The sequence below is a fragment of the Nematolebias whitei genome, chromosome 7 (genome assembly GCF_014905685.2).
Source record: "Nematolebias whitei isolate Nwh7 chromosome 7, NemWhi1, whole genome shotgun sequence".
In the NCBI taxonomy this organism is placed as follows: Eukaryota; Metazoa; Chordata; class Actinopteri; order Cyprinodontiformes; family Rivulidae; genus Nematolebias; species Nematolebias whitei.
In genome coordinates, this window is record NC_056504.1 from 48,124,368 (window position 1) to 48,141,985 (window position 17,618).

Consider the following 17,618-nt stretch of genomic DNA (forward strand, 5'->3'; position numbering starts at 1 on the left):
AAGTTTAGCGTTGTTCTCGGGGTTGGCCAGCAGGCGGCGGTGGAGCCGCGTCTTTTGAGCAGGTTCTCAGCGAAGAAGATTTGCGCGTGCAGGAGTCATGTTGCGGTGTTGTCCGTCGCCGCCGCGGGCCCCGGAGGGAACAGCGGTCTTATCGCGGGACTCGAGCCGAGCAGCAGAGTCAGAGTGAGGCTTGGGGGGGAAAGACTCGTCGCTTTGGCGGACATTCCCACGATGGACGACAGCTTTGTCCGCAGGGAGGCGAACCGTCCGCGGCGGGTGTCCTCCGACCAGGTAGCTAACGTTAGCTCGCGACATGACAAGGTGGTCATGGTAGCGCCTGTCCGAAAATCACACCCCACCGCGGGCAGACTGAGCTTCGCTGCGAGGAGGATGGAGCGGAGGAGCTCAGCACCGCAAGTGGTCCACCAGCGGCATATGCCGATGGAGCCAAATAAATTCCATATTCCGAGGAAAACTAAAGAAAAGAAAGGTGAGGTGTTGGAGAATAATTATATTCTGCTGCTGATGATGATTTACTTTAAATTAAACGGTGCTCTGGAGTTAGTCCCCGGAGCGGTGGTGCAGTTTAATTATCGGACAAACGTGTATCCATTATCGGACAGCTTCACGCTAGCGTAGCTGCAAAGCACAAAAAACGCTAATAATTATTATTACGTTAGTTTTGTATCTGTTCATATTTAATAAAAGTTGTCATTGACTAAAGTTCTGGAAGATTCCTGATCAAACTGCAATGTTTTCAACCGGAACTAGCATATATTGCATGCTAACAGCTAGCATTCTGCTAGTTGACGTTTATTACGAGCTTGTAATTTATAATGCTGCGGTAATGTGTCGTTACAAGTTTACTATGTTTTGGTTTCTAGGTAAATTAAGTCTTGGCGTGTTTGTATTTTATTTTACAACCGAGTTTCAGCTGTATGTTCCCGTTAGCGAGCGTTAGCTGACGTGAGGTCACCGCCTCCATGTTTACATTTTTGTGTGAAAACGTGAGCGCGATGAAAACATCCCCGGATTAACTAAATATGAGATTACATTCAAGTCTGACACGGTGACTTTGTTTCATGATGGGTTTGAGATTAACATCAGAATAAAATTAAAGCTATAAATGTTCTGTATTGGTGACGTTAGGCTGAGCTCAGATCTCTGCTCTCTCATAATTTGTATTTACCTAATTAACCCCCAGTGCTCCCAGTGCTCCCACAATAAACAACAGACGAGCTTCATTTTATGTTAAAAATACCACCCTGCTGTTTTCATTATGAAAGCATGATTAAATCTTTATTCTGCTACATTTAATGACGTTTTTGTGACTACTATTTTAATAATATTTTAATATATTTTAAAAAGTCCATGCTCAATAATCCAGGTATACGATCCAATAATTTGGACAAGAAACTGTCCAGATGACCTGGATGAAAATTATTGGAATGTTTAATATTATCTTCTTAAACTCTTTGCCACAGAAAGACCTAGAACCAGCGGTTAGTGTCTTGTTTTTGGCATGTATAGAAAATGCATGATATTTGTAATTATCCATCCATTAACTTTACCCGCTTCTTCCATTTTGGGTCACCAGTGCCCATGTCCAGCAATCACTGTGCGAGGGGCGGGGGACACCCTGGACGGGTCGCAAGTCCATCGCAGGGACACATAGAGACAAACGAGACAAACATTCACTCTCTCACTCACACCTAGGGACAATTTAGAGTTACCAATCAGCCTAACATGCATGTTTTTGGTCTGTGGGAGGAAACCGGAGCACCCGGAGAAAACCCACGCATGCACAGAGAGAACATGCAAACTCCACCCAGAAAGGACCCTGGACCGGGGTTTGAACCAGGGACCGTGCAGCCCGTAATTGAACATGTTTTGTTAAAAAATGTTTTCACTGTTTACTCTAAAAAAAAACATTCAATCATCAACGGATTTCATCTCTAAATGCCCCACATTCAACATGTTTTTATTTTTTTGTGGATAGTTGTGCTAAGTCACAATATTGTTTGACGTTTTTGTAGTTTTTGTTGTCAAAAACAACTTTCAAAGGACCTAAAGTTCAAATTTTCTCCCTAGTTTTCTTCACGTTTTAATATTTCAGCAGTCTGTTCTGAACTACAGGTCTCACGCCGACTGAATAACTAACCTACATGTTGTAGATATCACTGTGAACGACCTCAGTTCAGAGAAGTGGTTTTAATTCTGACCAAACTGATGAGCTAATGGCTAGTCTGAACACACTGTCATCTTAAAGCAACTCATTTCTCAGAATTTCATCCATCTCAGTGTTTCATGTTTTTGGTGTGTGGGAGGGAACCAAACCCACGCAGCACGAAGAGAACATGCAAACTCCACCCAGAGTGGCTCCCCGGCTGGGATTTTATCCAGCAACCTCGCTGAGAGGCGGAAGCTGTACCACCGTGCCGCCCATTTACGAAAGCAGTATTTAAAAAAGTCTTTATGAATCATAAACTGCTGTTTATGAACAACCTTTTCTGTTCTTTTGGACGGGTTACTAAAATTCAACTTCCTGACAATCGCACTCCTGATCTAGATTAACGCTCGGCCTGTTAGACGAACATCGACCTGTGTGGGGCTTATCTCCAGCTGTCAACAGGAGGCACCTGGAGGTCACGTCAGAGGGCCAACAAGGGAGCCGGTGCAACAAATACGCGTGCACGCACACCTGCAGTCAGTTTAGTGTTCGTTTTAAAGGACAGACATATTATGATGTTCCTGCAGGAAGTCTGCTGTTAGTTATTGAATCTTCTTCTTTCGGCTTTTCCATCTTCAGGCGTCTCCACAGTGAGTCCTCCATCTCTCTGTGTCTCGTTTCGTCTGTAGCAGGGAGTGTGGCCTTTTGTTAAATTACAAGTCGTGCATGTGGTTGCACGTTGCCACCTCCTCTGTGAGGCATTCAGGGCCCAGCTGAGTCCTTGCCACACCTGCAGGTGGTTCTGGAGTCTCCTGAGGCCTGGTGCCAGACAAGCTGCACAGGTGCTGTTAATTTAGTGGAGTCCTTATCGAGACAGAAACTGAAAGAGCCGACCCAATTAGTCCGTGTATCTGTTCTGTACGATCTTGTGTAGAAACAACAGATTTAATGTTATTCCGCTGGTTTTTGTTTTTAAAGTGTTGTCGGTAATTTAAAACCAGATGTTTTTACAAGTTGTTAAATGTTGGGAGATGACATCATGCGTCATTTTCATTCAATCAACCTTTATTTAGACAGGTTAGTCCCGCTGAGCCTCGGGGACAATTACAAGAGAGACCTGTTTTTAACAAAGAGTGGAGACAACAGTGGACAAGCTGCGTCCCTGCTTGCAGAATATTCATTCACGTGTCTCCTGTTCTCTCAGTGTTCTCTGCTTAATGTGGCAAAATTACCCATAAAACCACATTCTGTTTTTCAGATCAAAATGCAGAAGAATGCCTAAATAATGACTAAAAAAGTCCCACACAGATTGTGACAGTCGTTAAACTATCTGTAAAACATGAAATTTAACAGACTGGGACATTTTGAGTCGCAGTCACGGGTGAACGTTGCTGAAGACGGATGAATTAGAGCAGCCGTCAAAGAAAGTGTTGATGGTGAAGTCTGCAGCTCAGACTTGAGCTCAGATGAGATTAAGTGTTTTCATCATTGTATGTTCCTGTACAATGGCAAAATTGGTTCTCTGCATTTAACCTATTGCACCTGGGATGCACCCAGGTGGAGCAGTGGGCAGCTATGTACTGGTAAGCGCCCGTGGAGCAGTTGTGGATTGGACGTCTTAAGATGATTATATTCTCTAGAACGGGGGTCTGCGACCGTTTCGATCAAGAGACATTTTGTTCGCCTTCGGTCACTACATTAAACATTAAACGTGTCGGGAGCTTCAACAACCTGCTACACCTGTGGTTATCAACTGGTGGGCGTGGGCCACTTTAAGGTTTGCTGGAGGGCGGCTGTTGTGGCCAGTAAGGGTGAGCAAAACATATCTAAAGATTTTTAACATTTATTAAAGAAAAAGACCAGATTCTTGTAAAGAAAGGGGGAAAAATCAGTTTTTAACCTTTTTTTTTAATTTAAAAAATCTATATAAACTCTGCAGACAGTTCTTCATATAAAGAAATATCAAGTTCAAGTACGTTTTACTTATTGTTCTCCAGTGTTCTCATATTTGCAAAAGAAATGACAGGAAAACTGTTTGAACGAGTCCTGTGTTGTTGTTTGTATTCCAACCGATAAAATTCAGTTTTACGTCAGTTTTGGTCCAAGCTTGAAAGAGTCGCTGCAGAGGGACCAAAGGGCCGCATGTGGCTCCAGAGCCGCAGCTTGCAGACCCCTGCCCTAGAAGGTTGCCCTCACGTAGTTTTCTGTTTAAAGCCGACAGCAGAGCGTCTCATCAGGAGTAAATCTTGATCAACGCTACTAACTGATGCCGAGTTTACTCTGATCCGTCATCTGATAAAAGCTCCACGTAAAGAAACTGCCTGCGCTGTTATTTACATGTCAGAGAGAGAAGCTGGACGCAGCGCCACATCGCAGTTTTATCTCCAGCGCCTGCTGCCGACGCTTCGTCCTCTCTGCTCGCCGACGGTCTTTAGCAGGTGCACCTTCAGTACAGTGACCGGTGCTACAATGACACCTATAAATTCTTGACCCGGCTTCCCGCCTGGCTGCGCTCCAACTGCTGGACGAGACCGTGTGATCTGCCAAAACCCTCACTCGTGTAAATTAAAGCCTTTGTGCTTTGATTTTGACTGAACTTACAAGCAAAACTGTCAAAGAGAAAGGCTTCATGAGACAGTTTCCATCTGCGCTGGGGCTTCAGTTTCCTGCTGCAGGTCCAGGGGTGGAGGCACAACTGGCGTCAAGTTTGTTTCAGTGGAAATGAGTTTGGATATTTGATCAACAGCAGCAACATCACCACTGGACTGTTTGTCCTAAAAGTCTTTCCGTCTTGTTTCCATTTTGAGCCACTCAGTTCTTTTGTTTAAAAAAACAACAGATTTGTCAAACCCAGAACTCACAGGAAAATAAAGTGTTGCACTTCAAAGCAGGTTCATTTATCAGCCTTCATGCACACGGTCACCTCTACTGAAAGTTGCTTTACTCACTTTCTAAGCGTTAGTGATGAGTAGTGATTATGACACGTCTTTTTGTTTTGTTATTTTTAGCCCTGTTCCAGTTCGTCCCCACTGAGTCCAGGGAATACGAAGACATGAAGACCGTCCTAACCTCCAGCTACATCGACACCAACTCTGCCGTCTGCTTCACCTACAGCAACCCTCGGCTCGTTCACAGCGAACTCTTAGAGAAGGAGGTGAAGGTTTTTAAATATTCACATGAGTCTCAGTGCTTTGACTTTTCTTAGAAATGTTCTGATGCTTGCTCAGTAATCCAGGTAGATAATCTAACCAGGTTAACTCGGGTCCTCTGGGCAGATTCTTCTTTGTTGAAATGTTTCGTCTTTAGTACAAAAAACTTCCTCAGTCTGAGGAGCTGCAACAAACTCAGTCTTATAAATAGCACCTTCTCAGAGTGGATCAACCAGTTTGCTGTTGACATCCAGAACCAGCTGCTCACATGCTCAAGAAGGACCATCAGCCTAACAATGGATCATTAGCACCTGATGGCTGTTTACTATTCACAGAGGGCTGAGTGATACTAGCAATAACAGCATTGTAAGAGGGGGACAGTTGAACCCAGAGGCTCCGCCCCTGTTTAACGATGGACGGTTTCTTTTCACAAAGATGGCCTCCTTTACTCCTCTCTCAAACCATCGTTCCTCTCTGTCCAGGATGCAAGATCCTTTGTGATTGTGAGTTTGCATCTTTGTGAAGAGAGCTTGTCCATCATTAAACGTGGGTGGAGGCCCCCGTGTTCAACTGGCCCCCTCTTACAATGCTGTTATTGCTAATAACACTCAGCCCTCTGTGAATAGCAAGTGGCCATCAGGGCACGAACGATCAATTGATAGGGTGCAAACGACCGGTCGTTAGGCTGATGGTCCTCCTTTTGCACGTGAACAGCTAGTTCTTGATGTCGACAACAAACTGGTTGATCCACTATGAGAAGGTGATATTTATAAGACTGAGTTTGTTGCAGCTCCTCAGACTGAAGAAGTCTTTTGGACTAAAGACGAAACATTTCAACAGGAAGAATCCGTCCAGAGGACCTGACTCCACCTGTTCTTAGATTCTTTACATTAGTATTCTTTGACCAAAATAGGACCAAATAACCATGAAACCTGCAAGCTTACAAGACAAGTGGGATTTCTATTAACAACCGGGTTAAGTTGAAGGCTACAAATCACTGCTGATCACTGCTGATCACTTCTGAGAGCCAAACGTTTTTGAGAAAAATCAAGATAACGCTTAAAAAATAATAAGGGGGCCCATGAGTCCCATGAGGTAGATTTTATTATATATTAAAAAGGGGTTTTTAAGTCATAAGTTACATTCTATTTTGTTCTAAAGCTACAAAAACAAAAGATCAAAAGCAACAGACGGACAAAAAAACCCGAGCTTCCCCCACGTACACTTATTTGATTTATTTAACATCCTGTTGGCGGGTACAGTTCTCTTCCTTCTGCTTTTGGACTCCTAACTCTGCAGAGCCCGTCCTGACCTCCAGTCCCGATCCCTCGGTGTCTGGTTCGACCGAACCCCAGGATTTACTGAGGAAAGACCCCACTGGATCATCACTGGTCCCACTGGGGGCGTTTCTGATCACAGGTCGACCTGCACCTGCTGATCCTAAAACATTCATATTCATAACATTCAGAGTTCATCTTTCCAAATGCAGCCTCAGCAGGTCTGTTTGTGGTCAGAGGTCGGCCGATGACCTCCACGTGAGGTTTGCGCTCCAAAGCTGTGATGGCGAGCACCTTCTCTCCCAACTCTTTCACTGGTTTCTCTACATGGGAAATAATTTGTGATTTAGAAATAGTGAAAAATCTGTTCATCCATGTTAGCATCTGATTAGTTGATTGATCTGTCTGGTGAATAAATTGTTTCAGTTCGTGGAAAAGAGGAAGGAAATGAAGGCTGACGGAAGAACGGATAAAGAGATGGAGGAGAGTTATTGTTTCTTGTTGACCACGTCAGCCCAGGTGAGAATAACACTTTGCTGCTGCGTTTATTTAGCTCTTAGCAAGTCGCAGCTTTTTGTCTGCTGGATGATTTGCTCTTGAGTTGTTTTATGGATATGAAATCTACTTAACGAGGTAAAATTAAATGTTTTTTATGCCTTTAAGACAGTTATCATTTGAGCTGAACATCATGTCCAACTTGTGTTTGTGTTTTTCTGCTGCAGCTGCCGGTTCTGTGCGAGAAGGGTTTGACTGTGGGTCAGAGCAGGATCACGCTGCTGGGAGATCCTCGGAAAGGTGAGACGGAGCAGACGACTGTACAGAGAGCGGCTCGCAAAGAGTCTCTCCTACAGTCAGAAGTTAGATGCATTTATTCAGTTAGGATTGTTCTTGTTTGAAGTAACTTTAAAACATCCGTCCATTTTATTTACCCCCTCCTTCTTTTCTGGGTCGCTGGTGCCCGAGTCTGGGCCCAGTACCTGATGTGTTGCTCCACTTTCATGTTAAACAACCACTTCCTGTTTGCTCAAGACTTAAATTTCACCCCAGCAGATTTACTGTTTACTTATGGTAACAATCCTCCTCTCTGTGCCGCTGATCCATCGACACGTCTTAGAGTATTTCTTTATATTTTATATATTTCCGATGATACATTTCCTGGCGCGCTCCCAGCTGTGCCTCCGTTTGGCTCCTTGCACTGAAGTTTCAACCAATCGCTGTTCCTCGCGAGCCCCGTGTCACCCGATGCTCGACACCCGGCCCAGTCAGAAGCAGTGCAGAGCGAGTCGCGACTTCCTGTCTAACCACTGTCCTGTGAGGAACACGGTTCAAGACTCGGCTGTAGCTTCCAGTTGGTGACTCTGAGAGCGGCGGCATGTTTTAACAAGTGACGCAACACTAAGAGAGAATGTTTAGAGGTGGTGGTACTGAGGATCGCTGGCCCACTTCATGCTCTACAAAGAGATAAATATTTAACTGCCACTGATAACTCTTACTATTGAAAACACGTAGCACTATTTAACACACTAATTTAGAAACAAACACAAGTTTTATGTCTGCAGAAGACTTAATGGCTGTAGCTCAGCTGTCATGGTTCCCAGTGACTCTGGAAATCAGGGAAAACCCGGAAAATGACGCACATTTTCCAGACAGGGAAAACTCTGAGAATTCAAACTCTGATCTGCTCATTAAAAGACGTTAGTTCAGAGATTTTTAACGCGTACATTTATTGATAGTGGTATTCTAGTGCCAGTCCATATTCTGCTTCACGACTGCGCACAGGACTTGTAGCCTTACTGATGGGCCCTGGTGGCTTTTTAGTTTCTGATGCTATAAAATATAATTCATTATTAGGAAGGATTGTTGCACGCACGTACTTTAGGCCACAGTATAATTACTGTTGTCTCTGAATGTGGCTCCGCCTGTTCCCTGAGATGTTACGTTCTGACTAGGCCTGTCGCGATAAACGATAAATCAATTAATCGCATGATAAATTAAAATTATCAACCTCATTTTCATTTATCGGCTTTATCGTTTCTTCGTGTCTCTCTTTCTACTGAAGACACTGGATGACAAAAGACAACTCCGGTGCTCTTCACTGACCCTCCCTTCCTCTTTTTTCTCATTTCTTTAAAATCCAATTTAACCGTCCAAAATCGTGTTTTTAGAGCATTAAAAGCAGCTAAGCTGAGAAGCTAAGCTACGAGCTAAGCTAACAGGCGTCTTTTCGAAGCTCCAAAATTCACGGTTGAAACCCGTGCTTTTGTGTAAAAAGTTTTTTTTTTTTCCGCAAAAAGAAGCTGCAAACTTGTTTACTGATTTATTTGTTAAAAGCTTGGTGTGAAAAACGCTAAAGAGCTCAAACCACACCGAGCATCTGCCAGTTTGATAAACAAAGAGAGAGCCCATGTCACGTCAAGGGGCCTCCCTCTCATTTTTCTTAGAGAGACGCGCTGCTCGCTCCCTCACTATCCATCCTTCGGTTCAAACGGTCTTATACTGCCATCCAGTGGTCAAAAAAGGTACTACACAAAAATGAACCAGCATTTCTTCTTAAATTTGACAATAATTACCAATTATTGTCAAATTTCAAACGATATTATCGTTTATCGCAATAATTTCTGAGGCAATTAATCACCCGGCAAAATTTGTCATTGTGACAGGCCTAGTTCTGACTGTTTTGTGTGACTGAAATACCTCCTGGAATTTCAGGATTTACTCAGGGAAAACTTTGTTTTCATGAAATGCTGTGAACCCTGTACTTCAATGTGTTTGTGTTTCCAGGCGCGTATTTGTCGAAGTACTCTGATCTGCTGCGGTCCAACCCCTTCACTCCTGGAGCAACAGGCGAGATCATTATCTTCAAGGTGATGAAGGTAAATCAGCTTGTCGTCGACGTCCTCGTCAGGCCTTCTGTTAAAAAATAAAACATTGTTGTAACGTGCCAATTTTCAGGTAGCTAACAGGATTTATGTCACATGAAGGAGCGATACAAGTGTGAGATCATCTTTGTGTTTTTGGTTTCAGGGAAAAGTTAAGAGCGTTTCTGAAAACATGAAGATTGTTCAAGATCCAACGCCTCGCTTCGACAGCCACATCGCCAAGAACGCCAGCAAGGTCACCTCGCTCACCTGCTACTGCGCTTTTGAACTCACTCAGGTGAGTTTAGTCCAACACTGAAGAGTTACATTTCATTCTGTTTCCTGCTCAGCGCTGAACTCTCGCTTCTCTCAAACAGAAGAAAACTCGATGAAAATGTTTTGTGGCCCCAGTGCAGAGCAGCTCTCTCTTGTAAACGAGTCCTTGTGACTCAGTGAGACTAACCTGTAGAAATAAAGGTTGAATTAAAATAAATGATGTCATTTTCTAGAAACCCCCACTCTCTTCTGTGAATAAAACATCGTACACTTTTTATGTTAATGGCTGATTTCTTGTAAACAAACCTGACGTACTTATGGCAGTCTTATTAGTCCTCAGAGAAACTATTCATTCATTCATTCAACCTTTATTGAAACAGATGAGTCACATTGAGCCTCGAAGACTCATAACTCACGTCTTTATTTTTAGCAATACTTTTACGAGTATTCGTTCGACGAGCTGCGGCAGCGGCCTCGACAGGTGTGTCCGTACGCCGTCGTTTCCTTCCACGTTAAAGGAAAAGACGCTCCACTTCCCAGCAAACCTGCTGCGCCCATCAGGTACAGAAATACGATTTACACTTTGAAGCACGGAGCTGTTCAAGTTCAGTTTTTCAGGTTTTTGTGGAGCTTTACATAAACGGATTAAATACAAAATAAACAAAGTAATTTGTAATGTATATTATATATTAATGGATATTAATCAGACCCTCGAAGGTTCTAGATTTTGTTGTGGTGCTCTGTTAAGAGGTCAGAGATTACTCCAAAGATCCCAGATTCATGGACTCGGTCCTGATCTGATCGGCCGCTTTGGTTTGTTTGGTTGCAGGTTGAACAGTCAGCCCTCTGAACGGACTAACGGTGAGCAAGTTCAGCTGTTTCTGTCCTTTTTTCCATTGATTGCAAGACTTTAAATAAAACTTCAAAGGACAAAATAAGTCCTGTTTTATGTGAATTGCTCACTTTGTTGTTGTTTTCTTCAGAGCGCATGCAGTTCACCGTGTGGAGCGGAGAGTTGGTGAAAAACGGCCGAGTTCTTGTCCAAGTGTCTCTAAGGTCCAGCTCCGTCCCCTTCCTGCCTCACAGGCTGTGAGTTCTGAATAAAGCTTTTCGATCAATATTGTTTCTGATTCTTTTATTAGCTGCTTTAATTCAGTCACAGTTAAACCCTGCCGTTTTAAAATGACTGTTTTCTTTCCGTCTCCTTCAGACCAGAGAAGTTGGACGTTGGGTATTTGATAAGACTTGATCGCGTCGCCAAACTGATCCCCTCCGGCCTGCTGTGCTACAACCTGTACAGCGGCAGCAAGGAAGGTGAGATGGTTTAAAGAAAATGTGTTGAGATTCAGAAACGCCTGTCAGGGATCTAAGTGGTGTTTTTGTGTGCAGTTGTGGCTGATGGTTATAACTGCAGTCTTCTGGAGGTGACTGACAGAAATCGATCTACGATCAACGTGACGAAACTGCTGCAGGAGCTGGAGATGAAAGGAGTGGTGGGTTCCTCCAACTTTTCTGACGTTACATGAGCAGCTGCAGAAGTTTTCAGGGATCTGCTGTGGTCTTTAGACACTTGGAGAGTTTACGTTGGATTAAAGTTCTCCGTCGCCACGACGGATTTCCGTCATCTGTAAAATTCTGTGGCCGAGTGGTCGGAGCAGTCGCCCTCCAATGGGAGAGTTGGGGGTTTGATTCCACCAGCAGTCACATGTTGAAGTGTCCCTGGGCAAGACACTGAACCCCTCAGTGGCTCCGATGTGTGTCCCATCGGTGCATGATGATTAGTCTCTGTAGAGATCTAGTATGTTTGAATGGGTAAATGAGGCACAGATTGTGTTGTAAAGAGCTTTGAGCGTCTTGATAAAATAAAAAGGTCATGGATAAGTTCAGTCCATTCCACCGACTTGATTCGAACACACGGTCAGCGTGCGACCCTCGCTGGCCCGCTGGATGAATGCGATTTTAAACTGCTCTGCCTCGGTGGGAAGAGGTCAGGATGTCGTCGACTTGTCGATACATTATCCAGAGGAACGCCCAGACAACCCCCCCCCCCCATGTCTGATCCTTCCCGCAGATGCACAGTCCACGCAGGGAAGGTCCCGGCGCGCTCCTCGGGGCTTGTAGCAACAGACAGGTGGTCACACTCAGACCTTTAGGTCCACCTCTGCATGTGCCCTGTACGGTGCCAAATAAAAACGCTGAAGGAAAAAAGTTTAAAGTAACTCACCAGAACTTGGGAATCACCAGGAGCTGCTGATTTAATTTTGTGCACGCAGGCAAAGATTTTATTAAAAGTGAAAAGTATAAAAGGTGTTGTGTACTTAAACAACTCCCATGAAGTGTAGGTTACATCAAAATAAAAATAAGAAGTATGTCTCAATCTCTGTCTACCTCCGCCTGACTAAAAATTAAAAGACAAAAATAAATTTTCTATTATTGTTACTTATATGATTATTATTATATGATTTTTATATCAAATCATTATTATATGGTTATTATATCATTATTATATGGTTATTATATTATATGATTATTATATTATATGATTATTATATCAAATCATTATTATATTATATGGTTATTATATTATATGATTATTATATAATTATTATTCAATTCAATAATACTTTATTAATCCCAAAGGGAAATTATTTGTTGTTGTAACTTGTTATCCTCATTTCATTAAGAGATGTTTTAGATGCTGATGCTGTAGACAGGAAGGATCTCTTGTAAAGGTCCATCCCACAGTGGATCCTAAGAAACTGGCTGCAGATGTTGTCCGATCCGTCCACTCAGACTCGGCTGGCCTCTCGGTTCCCCCGGGCTATAGGACCGCTTGAATGCTGGGCAGAACTCCTCCCAGAGCGATGGCCACTCCTCCCAGCAGTCTGCTGAGCTCCTCACAGCCGCGGACAGCCAACTGCAGGTGCCGAGGGACGATCCCGTCTATCCGCTGTCGTGAGCTGCGTCTCCTGCCAGCTCCAGGACCCCAGTGATCAGGCACCCTAGCACAGCCGGCCGGTAGATGAGAATGCGTCCACAGAACATCCTTTTCAACTCATTTGAGATTTGGGGCTGTAGTTGAGATATTATTTGAGCTTTTGAGATGTTATTCAGCTGCTGTTGTTGTAGAAAACTGCCTTGTTGCCATGGTTACGCATCATAACAAATGTCCAAAACCAAAAAAGTTTCAGTAAAAATCCTTCCAGCTGCACAGCATCTGAAACCAGAGGAAACAATCATCCAAAACATGTGATTTACATCCAGAAAACCAGGAATTAAAGTTTCCAAAGGCAAAATCTCAGAATGAAAGTAACAGAGCTGCTCCAACATGCAGCCACCTTATTTCAACTTATTATTACATCAAATCATTATTATATGATTATTGTATGTCATAATATGAGCGTGCATCAGGACGTCATCGTATCATATGATTATACATAAAGAACAGGGTTACAAACACCTTCTTCTCTGGTTATGAAAAAAAGATGCACTTTAAACACATAATCAAAGTGATTATTGTCTTCAGTCTCCATTTCTTCTGCTCCAACTTGTTCTCTCCAACACGGTCGCCTCTAATTGGCTGAAAGTGACGGCTTCCACTGTGCACAGCTCCGTTCCTTCCAGGCTGCTGCAGCTGTGTAAGGAAGGATCCGATGACACAGAATGGCCTCCGTAGGGACACTGGGCCCATCTTGATGTTGGGTCCGTGTCTGGTACGGTCCAGTCCTGTGACCAGCAGGTTGACCTGGGACTGACCTGTGATGCTTCCTGTTCTCATGAGCAGTCTCTGTCAGTGATCAGTTCCTGGCTCATAAAAGTGGGAGCGTTCTTCAAGTTTCCACTTCTGGGCCTCCCAGGCCTCTTAACAAAAATATTTTTTTCGGTTTTAATCCATGCCTGAAATTAAATCAATAAATAATAAAGGCAGGCCTTTATGTCAGTAACACATTTATATTATGTTAATTAGTACAATTTACTCAAAATAACTCATTTTGCCTTTGAAACGTCGTCACCGACCAACAAGAAGTTTCTTGGAGAAACTAATGAAATAAATTGGATTGATTCCATCGTGTCCACCCTTTCTGTCAAAGGAAAGTACTAACTAAATGTTAAAATTGTATTATTTATTTGGTGGTCCTTGTCAGTGTTTATTTGTAATGACAGTATTTTCCCCTCAAATAAAATGTTTTGTGTTTCTCCTGCAGGTTCTAGTGAGTCCGCTTACAGAAAGAGGTTTTCTCTTCCTGCTGTCCAGTGTTCAGATGTGCACGTTGTCCGGTAAGACACCGACTGAAGGGACTAACTGCTGAAATATGTAGCAAATTATATTTGACACTTAAAAATAAAGAGCTTCACCACAGCTCTTTATCTTCTGATGTTTGATTCAACTACACTTTTAATGTGGTCGAACCAGTCGATCTAAACTGTGTCTACACACTTAAACATTTGAGGCACATTTGAATCTTCTCAGTGAAACCAGTATCTCACTGGGCCGGTGCGTTCATGAGGGTCTTCAAAATGTCTGGAAACATTTGTGGTGGTTCTCAGTTTCCTCGTGTGAGTCTCCGAGGCGCTCAGTCATTTCACTTGATTATTGAATATGTTCAGAACAATCTGAGCAACAGATCTCAAAATAATGGTGGAGGTGGGAGTGCATCAAGGATCAGCACTGAGCCCCTTCTTGTTTGCTCTGGTGATGGACCGACTAACAGATGAGGTCAGGCAGGAATCCGCGTGGACTATGATGTTTGCAGATGACATTATGATCTGTGGTGAGAACAGGGAACAGGTGGAAGAGAACTTGGAGAGGTGGAGGTATGCACTTGAAGAAAAGGAATGAAAGTCAGTCGTAGTAAGACAGAGTCCATGTGTGTGAATGAGAGGGAGGAGGTGGAACAGTGAGGCTCCAAGGAGCAGAGGTCACAAAGGTGCAGGGCTTCAAGGACTTGGGGTCCACTGTCCAAGAAAATGGGGAGTGAGGTAAAGAGGTGAAGAAGAGAGTCCAGGCAGGATGGAGTGATGGAGAAAAGTTTCAGGAGTGATTTGTGACAAAAGGGTTTCAACAAAGGTCAAAAGAAAAGTTTACAAGACAGTTGTGAGACCAGCTATGTTGTATGGTCTGGAGACAGAGACATGGACAAAAAGACAGGAGACAGAACTGGACGTAGCAGAAATGAAGATGTTGAGGTTCTTCTTAGGAGAGACAAGGAAGGAGAAGATCAGGAACGAGATCATCAGAGGTACAGCACAGGTTGAACAACTGGGAGATAAAGTTAGAGAGGACACACTGAGATGGTTTGGACATGTCCAGAGGAGGGACTGGTTTGGAAATGTCCAGAGGAGGGACAGTGGGTATACTGGTAGAAGGATGTTAGAAATGCAGCTGCAAGGACAAAGACAGAGGAGATAAATGGATGCAGTTAGAGAGGACATGAAGGTAGTTGGAGTGAGGACAGAGTGAGGACAGAGGACAGAGTGAGGACAGAGGAGGATGACTCTCTGTGGAGTCCCCTGAAGAGGGAAAAGCTGAAAGAAGAAGAGTCACATAACTGCAGCTTCTTGGACTTGTCTGTCTTTAACGTTTAGTTTTCATAATTCTCGAGCTGTGGTTTGACCCACACAAAAAAAATCTCCAGACAAACATCTGTTCAGTAATAATTACTTTAAAAGTGATAAAAGGTCCAACTCTGCTCGTCTTCATTTCAAAGTGCGTTCCAGTAATTTAAATCGTAACTGTGGAGCCTTGGTTGGTACGAACTGTGCACAGGTGGGTACAATTTATGTGGAGGTTGGCAATAAAATAAAGTGCACGGTGAGAAATACGGTTCTGCAAGTTATAAAAAATAAAAAAAGCCTTCCACGTCCCTGCTGGCTTTGTCACAAACACTCAGAATAAGGAAGAACGCATGAGAACATTTGAAATCGACTCATCTCCGATCGTGGCAGCCCAGTGAGGTACTGCGTCTAATCAGCTAAAAAACATTACAACATACTTTAAAATGAGGCACAAGAAATAAATATAGTGATAATTATTAATCTTACATTTTTGTTTCGTTGGATTTTGCTTTTCTGACTTAATTTTGCTCGATGTTAGAAGTGTCATTCTATGTTACATGTTGTCGTAATGCAAATAAGTAACAGGCGACAGAACGACACGTTAACTGAGGTTTATTTTTGTTTGTTTTTAGAAAGGGGAGACACCTGGAAGAGGTGTCTGCAGGCCTTGTTTGTTTTCCCGGAGCCCAGAGACGTGTCCAAGTTCAGTAAGTCCAATCACGGCACACCGGCTGTGTCTGACGTTCAACAACAGGCGTCTGAGTTCTGCTCTGCTGGTTACAGACTCTAAGAGGTTCCAGTGGAAGTAAACTCATTTTAAAAGCATTTCTTTGGTTTGGAGGCAGAAACTTGTTGTAAACACGTGAGCCTGTCCGGTACGTTCACTTGTGTTTGTGTAGAAGAGTCCTCAGTGTAGATTCATAAACAGAAGATAAATTAAAAGTGATCATTTTCTCCTCGACTCGTTTCCTCCCTTTAATTTAACTAACAAGAAGTGGGATCATACGTAAAACTGCAGAACTATTCTCTGACGTAAAGAAGACTTGGAAACACAAAAACAGTTATAACTCATAAATGCCGGTGATACGTGCAGGAATCGGCCCACGCTGTTTTACAGTAATCACGTGTTTGATCCAAGCCTGATCTCAGACCTGTGCAGGTTTTTGTAGACTCAGTCTGAACAGAATGCTTGTTTGACTCGTTGTACCTGAATGCTGAACTTTTTGTTTTTCTCCCTGTAGCGTCATGTTATGCCTTCTCTCCACACGAGTCAGTAAAGTCCGGTGCCTCGGTGATGCCACGGCTGAAAGAGGCCATCCCAGCTCTGCACCAGGCTCTGACGAAAGCTCGAGCCAACCCTCCTTCTAACCTTTCAGCTAGCGTGGAGCTCCAGACACAGGAATACCTCAGCGGCTTGAAGAATGGCAGCGTATGAGCAACATCTAAAACGCCCACACGCCTTCGTTTCCTTGTGTAACTCCAGAATAATCTGCAGCAAATCCTTTTATTGTTTCTCTGCAGGTTTCACCGTACCCCATGACCAACTACGACCCCATACTGGACCAAGAGGGAAAGCTGTGTCCTCCCAAACACCACCGGGTGAGCATGGACAGCTACCTGCAGTCCTACATGTCCAATCCCAACCACTACCTGCTGCCAGTGCCCCGAGTCAAACAGCTGGTGCAGGCGCACTGCAGCCCCGAGCAGCCGCAGGAGACGACGCCCAGGAACAACGGCCGAGGCCAGATGGAGGCAGCGGGCAGCACCAGTGATGGACAGCGCAATAATCAAAAGGTAAACGCTGACATAACTGATGAAGCACAGGTGTGTGAAGGAAACCATCCACTGGTTTATAAATATTCAGTGCTACAAAGTTTCTTTATATATTCAGTAAAGAACGTTGCTACAAGGAGCAGAGGTCACAAAGGTGCAGGACTTCAAGGACTTACGGTCCACTGTCCAGGAAAACACAAAGTGTGGTAAAGAGGAGAAGAAGAGTCCAGGCAGGATGGAGAAAAGTTCCAGGAGTGATTTGTGACAAAATGATGTCAGCAAAGGTCAAAGGAAAAGTTTAAAGACAGTGGTGAGACCAGCTCTGTTGTATGGTCTGGAGACAGAGACATGGACAAAAAGACAGGAGACAGAACTGGAAGTGGCAGAAACAAAGATGTTGAGGTTCTTCTTAGGAGTGACAAGGATGGACAAGATCAGGAATGAGATCATCAGAGGTACAGCACAGGTTGAACACCTGGGTGATAAAGTTAGAGAGACCAGACTGAGCTGGTTTGGACATGTCCAGAGGAAGGACAGTGGTTTGGACATGTCCAGAGGA

The 17,618-nt window shown here is 43.7% G+C and overlaps 2 protein-coding genes across 2 annotated transcripts in view; both read left to right on the top strand.

Moving 5' to 3' along the window:
* LOC119412013 (gastrula zinc finger protein XlCGF57.1-like) overlaps nt 1-17,618 on the top strand; it is a 520,281-nt gene that overhangs the window by 341,462 nt on the left and 161,201 nt on the right. The window lies entirely within an intron of this gene.
* The window catches only part of tasora (transcription activation suppressor a), a 34,153-nt gene continuing 16,608 nt past the window's right edge, over nt 74-17,618 (top strand). Inside the window, exons 1-15 of the mRNA XM_037679002.1 lie at nt 74-490; nt 5,179-5,324; nt 7,023-7,115; nt 7,319-7,391; nt 9,378-9,469; nt 9,621-9,752; nt 10,161-10,291; nt 10,560-10,591; nt 10,714-10,819; nt 10,941-11,044; nt 11,120-11,223; nt 13,936-14,008; nt 15,919-15,993; nt 16,528-16,715; nt 16,808-17,080. Of these exons, the coding sequence (XP_037534930.1) occupies nt 232-490; nt 5,179-5,324; nt 7,023-7,115; nt 7,319-7,391; nt 9,378-9,469; nt 9,621-9,752; nt 10,161-10,291; nt 10,560-10,591; nt 10,714-10,819; nt 10,941-11,044; nt 11,120-11,223; nt 13,936-14,008; nt 15,919-15,993; nt 16,528-16,715; nt 16,808-17,080 (1,881 nt within the window). The 5' untranslated portion in view covers nt 74-231. The remainder of the gene's footprint in view (nt 491-5,178; nt 5,325-7,022; nt 7,116-7,318; nt 7,392-9,377; nt 9,470-9,620; nt 9,753-10,160; nt 10,292-10,559; nt 10,592-10,713; nt 10,820-10,940; nt 11,045-11,119; nt 11,224-13,935; nt 14,009-15,918; nt 15,994-16,527; nt 16,716-16,807; nt 17,081-17,618) is intronic.